Source organism: Saccopteryx bilineata, chromosome 1 (genome assembly GCF_036850765.1).
Source record: "Saccopteryx bilineata isolate mSacBil1 chromosome 1, mSacBil1_pri_phased_curated, whole genome shotgun sequence".
In the NCBI taxonomy this organism is placed as follows: Eukaryota; Metazoa; Chordata; class Mammalia; order Chiroptera; family Emballonuridae; genus Saccopteryx; species Saccopteryx bilineata.
This window is the reverse complement of record NC_089490.1, coordinates 238,209,093-238,227,263: the sequence shown is the minus strand read 5'-3', so window position 1 is coordinate 238,227,263 and position 18,171 is coordinate 238,209,093. Positions and strand designations below refer to the sequence as shown.

Below are 18,171 nucleotides of genomic sequence, written 5' to 3'. Positions count from 1 at the left end.
ATATTTTGTTTGAGCAATTATCAGGTAATCATTCACCTTTTCATGTTGGAAAGTTAGACGACCATCCAAAGTTGTAGCACTGAATCGAATATGGTCCAACAATCTTATCTCTGTTTCCGCAGGTGAATTTCATCACATCTCCAACTCTGTATTTATCCAAAGGGTTCTGAACAATTAAGTTTTGTTCTATATCAGGAATGATGCATTCTCTTTCTATGTAAAGGTCAAATAATTTAATGAGAATATATAATGAGTCATTGCCTAGAAGATTTTGTGTGTCATGCAAAAGTAAGTTGCTAGGTGTTGTACATACATGGAGACATCAAGTAGGTGCTTTTGTGGGGAAAATCATTGCATATTAGGTTTTTATACATCCTTCAAATTCATATGCTGCTCTCTGAGCAGCAATATATGTATTCTGCAAATTTATTTTTAAAATCAACTTGCTTATAGATCTGATTTTATCACTGATATTTATAGAATTTAACATTACATTTTCTGTACTATCAAAACAAAACTATTTTCTTACATAAAAAGATAAAAAAACTCAACTATAATTTTAAATTATATGTTTAAATACAAACTTACATTTTGTTTAATAGAACTAAGCCATTCAAATAGGCATTTCCAATATATTTCATTGAGAGGAACATTAAAAGTCAATTTATTAATATTTTATAAGGGAATAAATAAAACTGAAACATAAACTAAAGCATAAATAAAGATAAAGTAACATGGGTTTTGTTTTTGTTTTTGTTTTTTTGTATTTTTCTGAAGTTGGAAACGGGGAGAGATAGTCAGACAGCCTCCCGCATGCGCCGGACCGGGATCTACCCGGCACGCCCACCAGGGGGCGATGCTCTGCCCCTCCGGGGCGTCGCTCTGCTGCGACCAGAGCTACTCTAGCGCCTGGGGCAGAGGCCAAGGAGCCATCCCTAGCGCCTGGGCCATCTTTGCTCCAATGGAGCCTCGGCTGCAGGAGGGGAAGAGAGAGACAGAGAGGAAGGAGAGGGGGAGGGGTGGAGAAGCAGATGGGCGCTTCTCCTGTGTGCCCTGGCCGGGAATCCAACCGGGGACCCCTGCACGCCAGGCCCACGCTCTACCGCTGAGCCAACCGGCCAGGGCCGATAAAGTAACATGTTTAAGGTCACATAGCCAGGTGTATTTTAGGATTCCTCAATATTTAAACAATGTTAAAAAATCTATTCTTATTCTTTCTATAATATATATTGACTATTAATAAAATGTTAATTATTATGATTCAAATTAGTAATGTGCAAGATAATTCCTTAAAAATCTTTAAAAGTTGTAAAGTTTTGACACTGTTAAATATTATCAAAAAATGTATGTGTCTTATTTGATTCCTCCATCCATTAATTAATATGTAAAATCAACAAGTGGAATTTAAAAACTGGAATCATACCAAAACAAGGAAATTCATACTGCCTAAAAGTTAAATATAAACACATAATCACGAAAGTAGACATGGCTTCTCCATTTAAAATGTAATGTCACTAAAAAACTCAATAAATTTGCTTTTGCTTTTGTTTTCATGTTGAGGTCTGCAGCTTAGTTGAGAAGGTCACAATAGAAGAAGAAGAACTGGAATTCTTCTCCTAAAATTCTATTCTGATGATCAAGATAGTGATTCTTTCATTTATGTGTATCTGTCTTTATATATTTTGTGCTCATTTGATATCAAAGAGATCTTCCAGGACCCGTGAAACAGACTCAGACTTCAGCTAATCCATGTGCAATTTCCTGCTGTGTGGTTGAGGAAAAATACTGGAAAAGAATACTAAGCTGTCATTTGTGTAGTTGATGCTTGGGAGAATTGCACCGTGCTGGTGAATGCCTACCGATGTGTTCCCCAGGTCTTAAGTTATTACAAAGATTTCGATAGAAAGTCATATTGGTTACATTGACTTCAACTGCTGCTCCTTTTCTCATATTCCTGACTTTACATTCTTTATCAATGAAGACCTGTCACCGTTGTAAATCTTCTGACTTCATACAACCCAGATCTGCCTCTCATCCCAGAAAAGAAATTGATGATATTTTTTAAATCCTCCCTTTTTACTTAGAATAATTGTTTCAGAAGTAGGTGACCTCACTAGATGTAAACAGTTTACAATCTAATGGAAATCGTCCACGGGCTGTTCAACCATCATGTGCGCAAGTCAGAAGTTGAGATGTTCCTCTCAAAGTGCTTTCCCTACTGCTCACACCACCTTACAAATACTTTCCTCCATCTACCTGCTTACCTGTGACAACAGCTTAAATTAAACATGTGAGTCCCTTGATTAACGACACCATCTGATACCCAACATTCAGTAATGCCTCTGTATTCTGACACCAAACTCTACCCCAAATCTGTCTTCTGCCCTGCATGTCCTCAGCTATCCCTCTGCCCCAACCCCGACCTAAAATTCTCCCACATCTGGAGAAGAATCCCTGATAGATCCCAAATATTGTTTTGTTTTCAAAGCTTAGCATGGACTGTTCTTTGAGTTGAAATACTGTGCGTCACTCGGATGCCCACAGACTGAAGTCCTATTTCTCACCCTGGAAAACAGGCAACTGACTGGCAAACATCAGGGAGACTCATGGAACAGTTCACAGAACTATTCACGATCAAAAAATGAAGAATTCCTCTTAGGATCTGCAGACATTAACATTCAAGTTGGGAGGTAAAGAAACAAAACAAAACTAAACCGGGGAGCAAAATAGCTGAGAAAATTTCGAAAAATGTAATTTCGGCAATGAGTGCCTGGTGTTACATGATACAGAAGCTGTGTTTCGAATAACAACAATTATTCTTTATTCACAAATCTGTGATGTATATGGACAGTAGGCTACACTAGTGTGCTGGGTTAAATTGATTATGACTTTGGACTTCAAAACACCTTCTTCTCCCAATTTACATTAAGTTATTAAAAGGAGACAGCTCGCCTGACCTGGCAGTGGCGCAATGGATAGAGTGTCTGACTGGGACATGAATGACCCGGGTTTGATACCCCGAGGTTGCCAGCGAGAGCGAGGGCTCGTCCAGGTTGAGTGGAGGATCCTGCTGCTTGAGCATGGGATCATAGATATGACCCCATGTTTGCTGGCTGTAACCCAAGGTCGCTGATTGAGCAGGGGTCACTCGCTCTGTTGTAGTTGTCCTCCCAACCCCCGAAAAAGGTACATATTAGAAAGCAATCAATGAACACATAATGATACTATAAGGAGACTAAGAAGGCACAATGAAGAATTGATCCTTCTTATTTCTTTCCGTTCCTGTCTGTTTGTCCTTATCTATCCCTCTCTCTGTCACAAAATAAATGCATACATAAATAAATAAATGAAGAAACCTCTATTTTAATCAGTGTTCAATAAAAAATAATTTCTTATACACAAACATGCAACAAGGAAACATGTGAAACACATTTTTTTTTTTTTTTGATAATCCTGAAAAGCAGTACTTACCACGACAGGTGGGTGCACCAGACCAACCATTGCCACCACACTCTATGACACCTGTGGTGTGTCCGGCTTCATTTTTATATTTGTCCTGGCACTCATACTCCAACCTGTCATTGACCTTATACCATGTGTGGCCAGCTTTGGCCCTGGCATTCTCAAACACAGGCATACCACAAGATTCTAATGCAAAATAGAATTGAAGATTTCATTTCTAATATGATGTTAACAAACAATCTAATTTAGTCAGCCCCATCCCAAGGAAAAAAAGAATAGCTTTATCACTGAGAATATTTTAATATGTTATGTCTCATATAAAAATAATCTAATACCAGGGATAAATAAATCACTGTCCTAAAATCATTTCTCAAAGTGAAAACTTATATTTCTACACAGTTTTGCTATCACTTATATTATCTGAAAAACTTATTTTAAGAACATAATCTCTTTTTTTTTTACTTTAAAAGCAATAGCTCTGAAGTATATATATATTTTTTTAATAAATTTTTATTAATGGTAATGGGATGACATTAATAAATCAGGGTACATATATTCAAAGAAAACATGTCTAGGTTATTTTGTCATCAAATTATTTTGCAAACCCCTCGCCCAAAGTCAGATTGTCCTCCGTCACCCTCTATCTAGTTCTCTGTGCCCCTCCCCCTCCCCCTAACTCTCTCCCTCCCTCCCTCCCTCCCATGTCCTCCCTCCCCCCCCACCCTTGGTAACCACCACACTCTTGTCCATGTCTCTTAGTCTCATTTTTATGTTCCACCAATGTATGGAATCATGTAATTCTTGTTTTTTTCTGATTTACTTATTTCACTCCTTATAATGTTATCAAGATCCCACCATTTTGCTGTAAATGATCTGATGTCATCATTTCTTATGGCTGAGTAGTATTCCATAGTGTATATGTGCCACATCTTCTTTATCCAGTCTTCTATTGAAGGGCTTTTTGGTTGTTTCCATGTAAGAACATAATCTCAATTCAATTTCATTTAGACATTTATTCTATGCTAGCAATAAAATAGGCCATACTAGATATAACATGCTGGGATTTTTTTAGCATACAGGACAGCATTTTATAAATACAGGCGCCAAATTTAGTAGCTGTTGTAACATGTATGCTCAAACAAAGTGAATAGGTTCCATAATAGGATTAATTTTTGACACAGAATAAACATTTAAAAATTCTATGAGCCTGACCTGTGGTGGCGCAGTGGATAAAGCGTGGACCTGGAAATGCTGAGGTCGCTGGTTCGAAACCCTGGGCTTGCCTGGTCAAGGCACATATGGGAGTTGATGCTTCCAGCTCCTCCCCCCTTCTCTCTCTCTGTCTCTCTCTCCTCTCTCTCATTCTCGGTCTCTCTCTCCTCTCTAAAAATAAATAAATAAAATTTTAAAAAATTCTATGAAATTGTACTTTAGAACATAATAACTTTAAGGCTCACATGCTGAAATAGCAATTTCAAATATTTACTTAATGACTATATATTACTTTATATTTATCAATATTGAATGTAAAGACAGTAATACATTTGTAATTAGTATAAAAAAGTGTAATGTTAAAAAATAGTCTCACTTTTCTCTAACATTATACAGTAGTGATATTATGTAAAGTTTAAGCATTTTACCTCAAATTTTAAAATGTATTATGTAGTAAGCTAGCTTAAAACTTAAAAAATGAAAAGCAATACTATAATAATAAAAGTAATAGTAGAGACATTTACTTGTCCCTATTAAGAGTAATATGATTATAATTCCTAATAAGAATAAGGAATGATTGATCACAATTTAATATAAATTGAGTTTGATTTGGAGGCAACCTTCATTTTTTTTTTTTTTGGCTAATTCTCATAGCACATATGGAAATGAAAAAAATTAAAATAATTTAAATGGATAGTTCAAATATTCATTTCACTTAAAGGGAATGAAAAATATGGCTGCATGGCTGTGAGGTAATAAGATAAACTGAGCAATTATTCTTAAAAAATTCTCTTAAACATCGAGGTAGCAGGACAGAGACATATTTCAATGCAGCCAAATCCCATTCTATCTAGAAGCCTTTCTTAGTCTCCAATAACTAGATATTTATAGGTTTTGAAAAGAAAGTAATTTTTCACAAGAGGATTCACCCTACAGTAGCAACCATATGAATTATACAGGTGAAATTATTTCAAAATGATCTACTATGAACCCATATTTTCACTTAAAACAGAAAACATTTATACCTAGGAACAAACACTCTGACACAAAACTCTGATAACCCAAACACAGGAACAGCACGCCAAGGTCTCAGCTAACAATAAATGACTTGACACCAGAGGGCAAAGTTTCCCCAACCGGGATGTCTTTCAAGTGAAAAAACCTTGAACTGAAAAGTAAACTTATATCTACCTTACTTGTAATTATTGGCAAAAGGCAAAAATATTACCTATATGTTTTTTCTCAAACATTTTTTTTTTTCCAAGTGAAACCTACTCAGCTTTTGCCAACCCAGGAAAAGAAATTCAGTTAGAGTAAACTTTTGTACAACAGATTTTGACACAATGAACATGAGCATCACAAACGACTTACTAATGCACTTGGGCTGAGCTGACCATCCACTTCGCTGACACGTAATAGAGCCTGACATCTGACCATCTTCTGTGACGTAACCTTGTTTGCACCTGTATTGTATTTCTTTATGTAAGGGATATAAATCTTCTGATTCAGCAAGAAATCCATTCTCTATTCTTACATCAGATTTTATACATGTTTCTGAACGGAAGAGCATAAAAGAAGAAAATAAACAGATGGTCAATAACATTTTCATAAGGACCTAAGCAATATGACAACAGTGAAAATAAGGCATCATTTGTAAAGAAAAACAGAAAAATAATCCCCATCATTCAAGGGCCTGTGTCAGAGTAAATAAGCTGTGAGTTTCCAAAGATATTAAATCAAGATTAAAAAAATTCTTTGACACTATGCAAAATTTAAAATACTCAGAATACTTTGTAAGGAATCATTAGAAATCTGTTATTCTAATGGATCTGAAACTCCTCAGCCTACCAGAGTTACACCAGATATAGGTCCTTTTCTAAGTCTTGTTTCAAATAGTTCAGATGTATGAGCCTGTGTTTTCACCATGGGCAAAATAAGGCTAACTATACCGGGGGACAAATCTGCTAACCAGCTTGAACTGGTGGTGGTCACTTCACAAGGTGTACTCCGATCACAACAGCCAGCCTTAAACCTTAAACACATTCAATTCTCATTTTTCAATTACATCCTGTTAACACTGAGAAAGGAAACACAAATTTGACGAAATAAAAATATAAGCAGCAATCAAATAAAAAGCACACACTAGAGAAAGTGAACAGCATTAAAAGGAGGTTAATCAAAGAAATTTAATAAATTTAGAATTCAAAGCAAGAACAATTAAATGGTTCTGGCCATAGACAATGAGGAAACTGAGCCAAATATATGAAAAGAACCTTTGTGAGGCATATGGACACAGCCAGTGCCTAAGTTCGAGTCCTAAGAGAGCGCTAAATGATGTGAGCTCTATTCTCAAAGAGGCTTTATTGGGGTGGGGGAGGGAGGACAATTTTCCAGATTATAACACAGGAAGAAGAAACTGAACCAAAATATGTCTGTCATACTGGAAAACACACAAATATCAATGTTCTCAAAGAGGTTGACATCACTAAAATTGGAATATAGATGACCAGAGTGGAGAAAACTACAAATGCAAGAGCTTTAAAAATCTGCATAGCAATCCCATGATTCTTCAGTCAATACATCACACAATAGTGTGGGGCAAACCCATGAGAATGGGCAGAGAATATTTAGCAGAGAAAGAACTACTAGGGAACAATAAAGTCAAAGATTTGCAACACACACAACACTGAACAACATTTATAGGTGATCAGTCAAATTGGAAAGAAGTCTTTAAAGATGAATCATTTAGTAGGGAGACCAGAAGACGCCCTATTCATCTACATTCTGAATAAACTGGTCCTAATGTTAAAGCTCCCCGAACAGTCCAGTTAGTTTAAAAACAAGCCTTGAGTGGGCAAGTTGACCATAACAACCTTAGCCTTCCCAAACAAAATGTAAAACCTGTAAGACTCAAGGTCTCCAACTCTAAGCCCCTGAGAGGTGCACTTTTGGGGAGGGGTAAATCAAGGAGCTGAAACTGTTGCCCTCAGCCTCTTCAGTGCATCCAATCTGATCATTTTGCTCTGATGGTGTATGAAATGGCTCTGCTAGATTCCAGGGCTCCCACAGAGATGTTCTCATCCAGGGTGATTGTCACAATCAATCTTCTTTGTGGTAAAGACAACAGAAACTCCTAATCTGCCCTTTGCTCATGACACTCTATTAGTACAGGTTTCTTCAGTGTGGTCTTCTGTTTTTCTTCTTACATTATTATTTTATTCATATCTACCATTAGCTTTATCTATTTTGCTATGGATACATCAAACAGCCAGTGTTTCCACTCATACATACTTAAAAAAAATAATACCAAATAGGTCCACTGGCAAAACAAGAAGGTGATGTAAATATTTTGCCACAGTTATGATAGGTGAGTCTTAGAAAAATTACAGACTGGGTCTCAGACCACGCTCTTACCGACACGAAAGTATTTGGGAGGATGGTCTCAGCCATTCTCCATACAGGTAACTGTCCTCTGCTGATTGGGAAGACTGTAGCCAGAATGGCAGTCAACCTTTACAGACTCACCCTGCAAATTACTTCTCTCACCACGTGGAGAATGCCCATTTCACAAGTAATTAAAAACACACTTTCCTAAGAATTATTAAATCATAATAAAAAAACAAGTAAACATGAGTTCAGTCAAAATAATAAAATAAAAATGACCTTTACAATATTTAATTAGAATACATAGTATCCAAAACTAAAGCACAGCTTAAGAAAAACTAATGTTGCCAGGAAATGTTTCTAAAAAAGAAAAACCAAAATTGTTATTTATCTCTCATTTTCATAATCAAAACATGTACATATACAAAAAAACCAATATAAGTTTTTATGTGCATAAGACTCATCCTTTGACCTTTTTTTTGTCTCACCGACTTAACTGTACAGGTATTTTTCTCTCTCTTCTCTGAAATATCTCTATCTACACAAGGATACAGAGGCTGACTTACTGTGGCATGGTACTTCCTGCGACCATCCTTTTGCAGTGCATGTAAGACCACCCCAGTAATCTTGTGAGTTAGTCACATAGTTTCTATGACAGGAATAGTAATACCATTGTGCTGACATTACCGGAAAAATATGGTCTGTATCTACCTGCTCTGTCTAGCTCTCCGTGTTCTATTTCTGGATAATCACAGGGCTTAACTAGCAATAAAAACAAATAAACAAGAAAAAAAAGTAGTATAAATAATGTTTTACCTTAATATAATCAAATGAGCGATAAATTGTTTCATTGATGAGTTATATTTTTTTGCTAACATTATTATACTCATGATATTAGTGTTTCTAAGTCAAGAAAAGTTATCAACTTCAGATGTCACTAAGACTTGTTTTGTGATCATTTTGCAATATAAAAAAAAACGCAAATTATTATGTTGTATACTGGAAACTAATATAATGCTAGCTGTCAAGTTTAGCTAAATAAATAAGTAATCTTTTTGCTTGTAATTAATATGCACATTGAAGTCGGTTTTATGGTGATAATAGCGTCCTCTTTATGGGAATTATACTTAAGAAATTTATATTAGACTTATGCCTAGAATTAACATTGAGGCCATTGACCTATTATTTGTATCATTTCACTTTTCCAGCAATATGACTATAGAGACAGAAAACATTTGAAAAGGGTCAAAGAAATATCCCCAGAAAGAAAATGCTCTGTTGAACTGAGTGTCATTTGGTAACATGTGATGGTTTTAGAAAATCATCAATGTCTCCTGTACTTCTCTCTCATTCAAGGGAGGTCAACTGCCCCCGTTGAGTGAGTGCTGGATTTAGGGATCCTCTCCTAAAGAGTACAGGCAGACGGCTGAAGTGACAGTATGTGACCAGGTCGTGAGTTCAATGGAGGCGTCCTCCTTGTCTCTCAGATCACTGGTTCTGGGGACAGTTTGCTGCCATTCAAGAAACATATGGAGACCCCTGAGTGGTTGGGCACTGAGGCTCATGAGAAAAGCCATTGGAGAATGTCTTCTTGGAAACATCCTCCAGCCCATTCCCGCCCTCCATGACCCCAGCCTGGGCCCACGTCCCCAGTGCAGACCCACAGGGGGACTCAGCATCGGGCAGCTGAGCCACTCCGTCATTCCTGAGCCTTGGAAACTCTGAGACAATAGAGGGTTGCTGCTTAAACTCTGTAGGTATGTGGGTATATTTTTTACACTGCAATAAAAAAAAACAAAACAAAAAAAAAAACGAATATACTTGATGTGAAATGGTGGTAATATTATCCAAGGTTTTCATTCGCACATTAAAATTTCATTAGTGAGAGACATATATATTCATACACACATTTAACATTGACTAGCAAAAAATTAAAAGCTTTTCATGAGCAAACTTGATTTTGATCTTAATTAGCATTGGCTACTTTGGAGAGCAAAGAAAGCCTCCAAATCTTCTGCTCTACATTCAAAGTAAGGCAAAGATTTGAACATCTTAGGTACCCCCATATTTTTATGTTTAAGAGAAGTAATTTCATAATTAGGAATTAGGCCCTGAAATGAATGGAATTTACAGCTGCATCTTGGAGGAGTCTCCCAGCCTATCTTGTGCATTTTTTGTATTCCCTTCGGGTTGAGGGATGAAAGCTGTTGTACAGTGGTATGTGATCACTTGTCCAAGTCTGTATTTAGCTACATTAGGAATTTAGTCCTCGTTTGCAAACCTTGGAGTATCACATGTTACTTCTGAAAAGGAAAAGGACGTGTAAATAATGCAGAAATCACTTACCATGAAAATAATCAAGTCTATGAGGATAAAGCAATTGTTCTTTTTCGTCCTTACCATAGTACAAAATGGCATTACAATGAGCACAGTCCCAAGCCCGTCCCCACAGCAGTCACTTTCTTCTGTCATTGCACACCCGAGGAATCGGTACCCCTGCGCTCTGCAGTGCTTTCTCCATAGCCATCCTGCCTGTCACGAATCCCGGGTGTGGTATAAAACCTAATCTGACACTTCAACTATGCTTTCCTCCTCCGTCAACTGCATCGGCTTGTGAAGTTGTGATAAGGACTGTTCACACATATTCTGAGTCTCTTCCTCCCAGCACTTGGTGGGAGGGTCCCTCCAGACCCCTGAAGGTTTGTCCAGGATCCTTTTCAGATGTCAAAGGATGCTCAAGTTCCTTCATGTGAGTGAACTGGGGACCAGGGTGCTTCCTGTTGGGACACTTAGGAAGCCCCGTTCTGTTGTGATTTTTGTTTACTACAGGATATTGCCCAAATTAAATAGTGTACACACCCCAGAATCATAGATTATGAAATTGATAATGGAAAGTAATGTATATTCTCTTCATACCTGGTATTTCATGAGGCACCGTAGGTTCACAAGACTTTAATTTATGATAACTCAAACAGGTGAGGACTAGGCCTGACCTATAGTGGCACGGTGGATAAAGCGTCAACCTGTAACACTGAGGTCACCGGTTCGAAACCCTGGGCTTGCCTGGTCAAGGCACTTATGGGATTCTATTTTTCCTGCTCTTCCCCCATTCTCTCTCTCTCTCTCTCTCTCTCTCTTTCCCTCTTTTTCCTCTGTAAAATAACTAAATAAAATCTTTTATAAAATGTGAGGACTAGATTATAATATAATATGACACCAAAAATCATGAGAAAGAATTTGTAAATTAAATAATAACAGTATGTTTTAAAATGTTTCAATTTCTAAAATTTGACCATGATATCAGAAAAAAACTATATATATAAATTGGGACTATACTGGAAATTAAGAATATATTCTATTTTTCTGTTAAAAAGGTATGTCTGGGCCCTGGCCGGTTGGCTCAACGGTAGAGCATCGGCCTGGCGTGCAGAAGTCCCAGGTTTGATTCCCGGCCAGCACACACAGGAGAAGTGCCCATCTGCTTCTCCACCCCTCCCCCTCTCCTTCCTCTCTGTCTCTCTCTTCCCCTCCCGCAGCCGAGGCTACATTGGAGCAAAGTTGGCCCCGGGCACTGTGGATGGCTCTGTGGCCTCTGCCTCAGGCGCTAGAATGGTTCTGGATGCAACAGAGTGATGACCCAGATGGGCAGAGCATCGCCCCCTGGTGGGCATGCCAGGTGGATCCCAGTCAGGTGCATGCGGGAGTCTATCTGACTGCCTCCCTGTTTCCAGCTTCGGAAAAATGAAAAAAAAAAAAAAAGGTATGTCTGGTCTGCCCAGGCAGTGGCACTGTGAATAGAGCTTTGGACTGGGATGCGGAGGACCAGGGTTCGAGACCCTCAGGTCACCAGCTTGAGCACGGGCTCATTGGGTTTGAGCAAGGCTCATTAGCTTGAGCCCAAGGTCGTTGGCTTGATCACGGGGCCACTCCATCTGCTGTAGCCACCTAGTCAAGGCACATATGAGAAAGCAATTAATGGACAACTAAGGAGCTGCAACAAAGAATTGATGTTTCTCATCTCTCTCCCAACCTGTCTGTCTGTTCTATCTCTCCCTCTCTCTAACTCTCTCTGTCTCTGTCACACACCAAAAAGGTATGTCTGTTCCCTATAGCTAATTTAGTTAAAATATAAAATTGACAGTAAAGTTAATGACCTTTAATAGCTTTTAAAAGTTATCACTAAAATATGGTTTAGTAAACATATTTAACATCTGTGATCTGATAAGATTTGAAATAGAATCTGTAAAATCACAGTCATGATTAAGATTATTAAAACACCCATCACTCTCCAAGTTTTTGTATATTAGAAATAAGAATTCCCAGACATTTTGGGATTATAATAATCTAGCATTTTTGTGACATAGTTCTAGCCAAGATTTTATGATCCTGTTCACATGACTCTCTATCACTGTGGAGTGCCTGTCACTCTTTGATACTCAGATGACAAAAGAAATTTATTTTTAATTTTTTTAAATTGAATTTATTGGGATGTCACTGGTTAACAAAATTATACAGGTTTCAGGTGCAGAATTCTACAACACACCTCTGTATCCTGTATCATGTGTTCACCACCCCAAGTCAAGTCTCCCAGAAAGTAATTTATTTTAATTTTTTCTGAGGTAAATATGTGGTAATTATAACAAGCATGTGCTCTTTATTGTTACCTTACAACACAAAATGATTTTACCTTTCAATTCATTAAAAAAATAAATACCAGGAAAAGAGTGAGTGTGTGTGTGTGTGTGTGAGAGAGAGAGAGAGAGAGAGAGAGAGAGAGGGAGAAGAGATAAGCCCTGGCTGGTGGCTCAGTGGATAGAGCATCGGTCTTGCATTTGGATGTCCAGTTTTGATTCCTGGTCAGGTCACAGAGGAGAAGCAACCATCTGCTTCTCCATGCCTGTCTTTCTTCCTTCTCTACTTCTTCCTGTCCTGAAGCTAGTGGACAAATGGCTTAAGTGTGGCCCCCGGCACAGAGGTTAGCTGGTTGGTCTCAGAGTGTCAGCCTCGGGTGTTAAAAATAGCTTGGTACTCAAGCATTGGCTCCATGAGGGGTTGTCAGGTAGGGACCCTTGCAGGAGTCTGCCTCAGTACCTCTGTTCCTCTCACTTAAATAATAAAAAAAAGTCAAATTCATATGTAAGAAGAGAGCTAAATATTCAAGCCAGGCCACTTTACCTTGTCTGTGAGCACAGAAAGCACAGAAGGTAAGAATGACTGACTAGTAGCAGCCTATGGGTGACCCCCATAGTATGTTAACACATGTGTTCCAGCAGTGCTGTTTGAAGTTTCTAGTTGCCTTCAGGAGCAGGTATCAAGTGTGACTCTGATCAAAGAGCCCCACCAGGAAGCTCGTTTATTCAGGTCACTCAGTAAATATCAAAATTCAAGAGCTTGTGAAAAGCCCTCAGTTCTCAGGAATGATCAATTAGTCATGTGATTGCCAAACGTACATTATAAGCCCTAGAAAGACTACCAAAAACAAACAAACAAAAAAAAAAACTAGATAATTGAGTAAATAAGCAACTAATTGTATAAAATGAGATGCTCAAAGCACGAGACTAAAGTAAAACAATGCAGAGGCCTTTAAGAACACTAATAGATGTGGCAGATTAGAGCAATGGGCAAGGGGCATAAATAAATCCTTTAACGTTAATTATTGATTTAAATTAAAATGAAAAGCCAAAATAAAAAAGAAGAGGAAGTAAAATTAAATAAAAAGGAAACTGAAATATAACCCGTGTTCAAATCGAGTAAACCAAATATAAGAACAAGACATGTAGAAAGCAAAATATTGAAAAATATAGAAGTTGTACAAACTAAACGTGTGAAAGGTTAGTGGGTATGGTCATAAGAGATACAATAAAATTCCAAACAGAATTACAGACTATAAGGAACAGTGTTTCATAATGATAAAATATTCCATGTGGTGATTTCAAATTTACTAAGGCAAGGGAAGAAAGGCATGAATCATGTAAGAGAAGAGGAAAATAAAGACTTGTCCTTTAGAAAACCATTAAGGATGCACATAAAACAGCTGCTAGATCTAAAGTGCAAAAACATTTTCTTTATATCAGAAAAGAAAAGCATTGCAAAGTGAAATTTTAAACAGAATACAATCATTTATGAACATTTAAAAATAAAAATATTAAGAAATACCTTTGACAAAACATTGGTAAGAGTGCTACTCAAAAATGTTTGAGAAAAAAATTTAATGGCAAATAAATAAAAAAGTCCATGATGTTTATGGAATAGAAGACTCACTATCATGATGAGGTCCACTCTGCCCAATTAATATATGGTATGAATTTGATAAAGTCAAATGTCCTTATTTAGCTAAAATAAATCACTGACATGATTTATAAATTCATCATATAAAGAGAACACACTGGAGGAATCTTAATCCTCAATATCTAGATTGACAGTACATACTCTCTGTTTATTTCTGAGTGGAAGTGTCATAATGAGAAACAACTGGGCCGTGGGAGGAAGGGAGTCCAGAGATACCTGACCACAGAGGTCACTCGCTTCTTGCATAAGAGTAAGCAGTGCGGGAAAGAGAGTTTTCCCAGAAAATGGTGAGATAACAGTTGGGTGTTGGTTCAGTAAACAACATGAAACCTTGACCCATGTCAAGGGTTTGGCCTTGGCTAGGGCCTGGTGGCAGGCGAAAACCAATTTCTCAAAGACAATGACAGGGCTTTCCTCAAGGTCAGCGTGTGACTCTCCACCAGGGGCCCCCTTGTGGGCTCCAGACTGCGTCCTTAGTCACACCAGCACCTTTGGAGACCACTGATAAATGGGCTAAGTCACACCTCCAATGGGGGCGAAGCTGCCCCCAAAGCTTCAAGAGGCACAGTGGGAGTCACACGTTTTTGTTGTGGAGAACTTTGTTGTGTGTGTCAGCTTAAATGACATATTGCCACGTGCCCCGCACCTTCAGTCCCTGGCCATGTCCCTGAAGTAGCAGGCCCCTGGACATTTGCTGGTTTTGTCCCCACCATCTGACATGCGAATGTCTTACCAGTAAGTCTAGACTCATTGCTCTCTCTTGCTCCCTGGGCTCAATGGGCATAATGTCACCATGGGATGGGCCAGTGTGATTTCTTGTGAAGGAGAGAGGTGGCAGAGGTCCCTGCAGAGGAAGAGATGGCACGTGGCTGCAGAGGAGACATCCCCAGAGAGAGGACAGTGCGGGAGTCCTGACCACCTTGTCACCCAGAGGAAAGTGCTGCAGCTGGTCTTTCCCAACAAGGAGGGAGACAGTAGCCTTTGTCCCCTCAGAGCTGCCTATCGTGTGTTCTCAGATGTCACAGGAGGTGGAACAGTTTTCTCAGGTTGTGAAACAACTCTGGGGGAACAGGCACGACGGTGGCCCCGTCTGGATAAGCTGACCATGCTCCCCAGTTTCTCTCCCAGACGTGTGTTCTTCACAAGCCAAATAGGCGAGTGGTCTGGACTGTGAAAGGAATCATCGCCTCCGCACCTGTCACATCCTGGAGTCCCCCTCAAGGAAGAGAGCTCTGCTTTGCTTTATTCCTGGAGAGGTGGGTCTGCAGGCTTTTAGTGATGTCCCTACCCCCACAGCCCGTGTGGGGAAGTGTCCCCTACAAGTTGACTCTGATTTCCCACAAATCCCTTTCTTCTTTACTTGGTAGGACAATACCCAGAGTTTGCCTGCTTTTGCTGTTTCCTTGGAAACCTGGTAAATGGGTCATGATACAAGTGCGGAAGACACACAGGCCCTGGTTGACAATACTCTGGGGACAGTGGGGACAGCCTGAGCTTTGGGGTGTTGTGATTTGTCAGATCCTAGAGATAGACCTGCTCAGGGGCCACATGGACAGGTTGTATAGATCATGCATTTTATTATTATAGGGATGTCTTTAGCAATTGATAGAGAAACAAAATAAAGTAATAATCTCTTACATCTTATTGCTAACACAGGTATGTCACCAGTTCTTTATGTGTTTGAGAAGTGATTTTATTTTGAAGATGGACACAAGCATTTTTTTCCTTTTAATTCTTGCATTTCCTTCGAAGGAAAGTTCAAAGTGCATCAGCATTTAGGGGGAAAGCATGGAGAAAGCACAGAGAGCGGTGAGTGGAGCAAGCCCTGCCCTGACGCCCTAGACGGTTCAGTAACAGGACACAGAGCATTTTGCTTTGCCACACTTTAATGAGATGCTGCTAAAAAGCAATTTGTTGGTCTCTCACATTATCATGACATCTTCCACATAATAGTTCACACAAATTCTGTTTATGAATAAACATGAGTTAAACTATAGTTGATAAATGAAATTGTGAGAATGGGATTAATGATAAAAGAGATCTAAATAAATGTGCATATTCTAACTTTAACACTGTGATATAACTACTATCTTCTTACACAAGTAGGGTATGCCACTTTCCCTTCCAGACAGCGAACTCGCAATACAGTTCGTGATGACTCTGGTTGGTAGCCAGATAGACACCTAAACTCAATTTCATCCTCCGTTCTGGAATAAATTTTTTTATTATATGTCCATCTTAATTCAATGTTATGTTTTCTCATCATATCTTCTGATATTACACATGCATCTGAAGGTAAAAACATAAACATAAGATGTTAAATAATATACAATTTTTTTTCTCAGAATTTTAGATTTTTGTGGAAAATCCTCTACACTGATGCATGAATTTATTCTCAAAACCTTTCCCACACCAAGTCATTGAGAACCCATCCTGCAGATGTAAAACACTTTACATGATTTCTGAGGTAAAACGTTTACATCTAAAGTGTGATAAATTTTAAAGTTCATAATGTCAATAACATGAAGAGCAAAAATTAAAAACTCTTTTTGCTATTGTTAATAATTTTTTAAACTTTATTACTTCACTATTAATATTTGGTAGTCAAGAATTCCATAGAATTGTTTTTTAATTCATAAAATATTTATTGCAAAATATGCCCATTACATTGATTTTCTCAGAATCCATAAGAATATTAAAAAGCTTACCTAAGCATTTTGGGGGTTCTGACCACTTTCCATCGCAACATGTTACTTTCCTACTTCCCTGAAGTTCATAATAGGCCTGGCATTGATACTCAACTGATGACCCTGGGGCATAGGCCATAAGTGGGGTCGTGGTAATGTCTCCATTGTCAATAGGTGGAGGGGGTCCACATTTGCCTCTAGATTCTAAAAAGAGATATTATTTTATTTAAAGAGAGACCAATATTAAAACACAATTTATAATAAAGCTAATATAAATATAGCACTATCGGTCCTATTAAGATGTGATTTCAGATGACAGTATGATTCACTGTAATCATTTTTATCACTTAAATTCAGAAAAAAATATGAAGCCCCTTTGAATGGTCATCTATTTTTGTTGGGAAGGCAAACTGGAGCAGACGCTGCAGAAAAGGGTGTGTTGGTTACTTTAAAAACATGAAGCTGTCTTAAGACCCAGAGAGTTCACTTTTGGGTATGTATTCCAAGAAAACCAGAACACTAATTTGAAAGCATTTATCCACTCGGTTTGCACTGTAGTATTATTTACAATAGCCGACATTTGGAAGCAGCCCAAGTGCTCCTCTACAGACAAGTGGATAAAAAAGCAGTGGTGCATATATGAAACGGAGTACTAGTTGGCCATAAAAGAAGAAATAATTCTTACCACTTGTCACAACATGTATGGACCTAGGCTAGTGAAACAAGTTAGTCAAAGAAATACAAATATCATATGATTTTACTTCTATGGGGAATCTCCAGAGCAAAATAAATGAATAAATAAAAGAACCAGAGTCGTTGATAGAGAGTAGACTGACGGTTGCGTTGGTGGTAGAGTGCCTTCTAGAGAACACCGACAGCTGTCAGAGGGACAGGGGGTTGGGAACTGGAGGCTAAATGTGCAGGGATTGGGAATACAGATTGATAGTTAGCAAACAGTGATGGGGATGTGATGGAGAGTATAAGAAATTTAGTCAATAATATTGTACTAACTACGGTTGGGGCCAGGTAGGAACTAGAAACATCAGGGGGACACTTCTTAAAGTATATGATTGTCTAACCACTCTATTGTACAACTGAAACCAATACAAAATAATATGGAACAAAAATGGTGACCAGA

The 18,171-nt window shown here is 38.3% G+C and overlaps 1 protein-coding gene across 4 annotated transcripts in view; it reads right to left on the bottom strand.

The window, feature by feature from the left end:
- LOC136310183 (complement factor H-like) overlaps window positions 1-18,171 on the bottom strand; it is a 126,208-nt gene that overhangs the window by 64,083 nt on the left and 43,954 nt on the right. Inside the window, exons 21-22 of one of the 4 annotated variants that reach the window (XM_066238434.1) lie at window positions 17,055-17,237; window positions 16,215-16,635 (exon numbers count right to left, since the gene is read on the bottom strand). The exons of the other annotated variants lie outside the window; for them this stretch is intronic. Coding sequence (XP_066094531.1) covers window positions 16,433-16,635; window positions 17,055-17,237 — 386 coding nt within the window. The 3' untranslated portion in view covers window positions 16,215-16,432. Of the gene's footprint in view, window positions 1-16,214; window positions 16,636-17,054; window positions 17,238-18,171 lie in introns of those variants that run through there. 4 annotated transcript variants of the gene reach the window in all.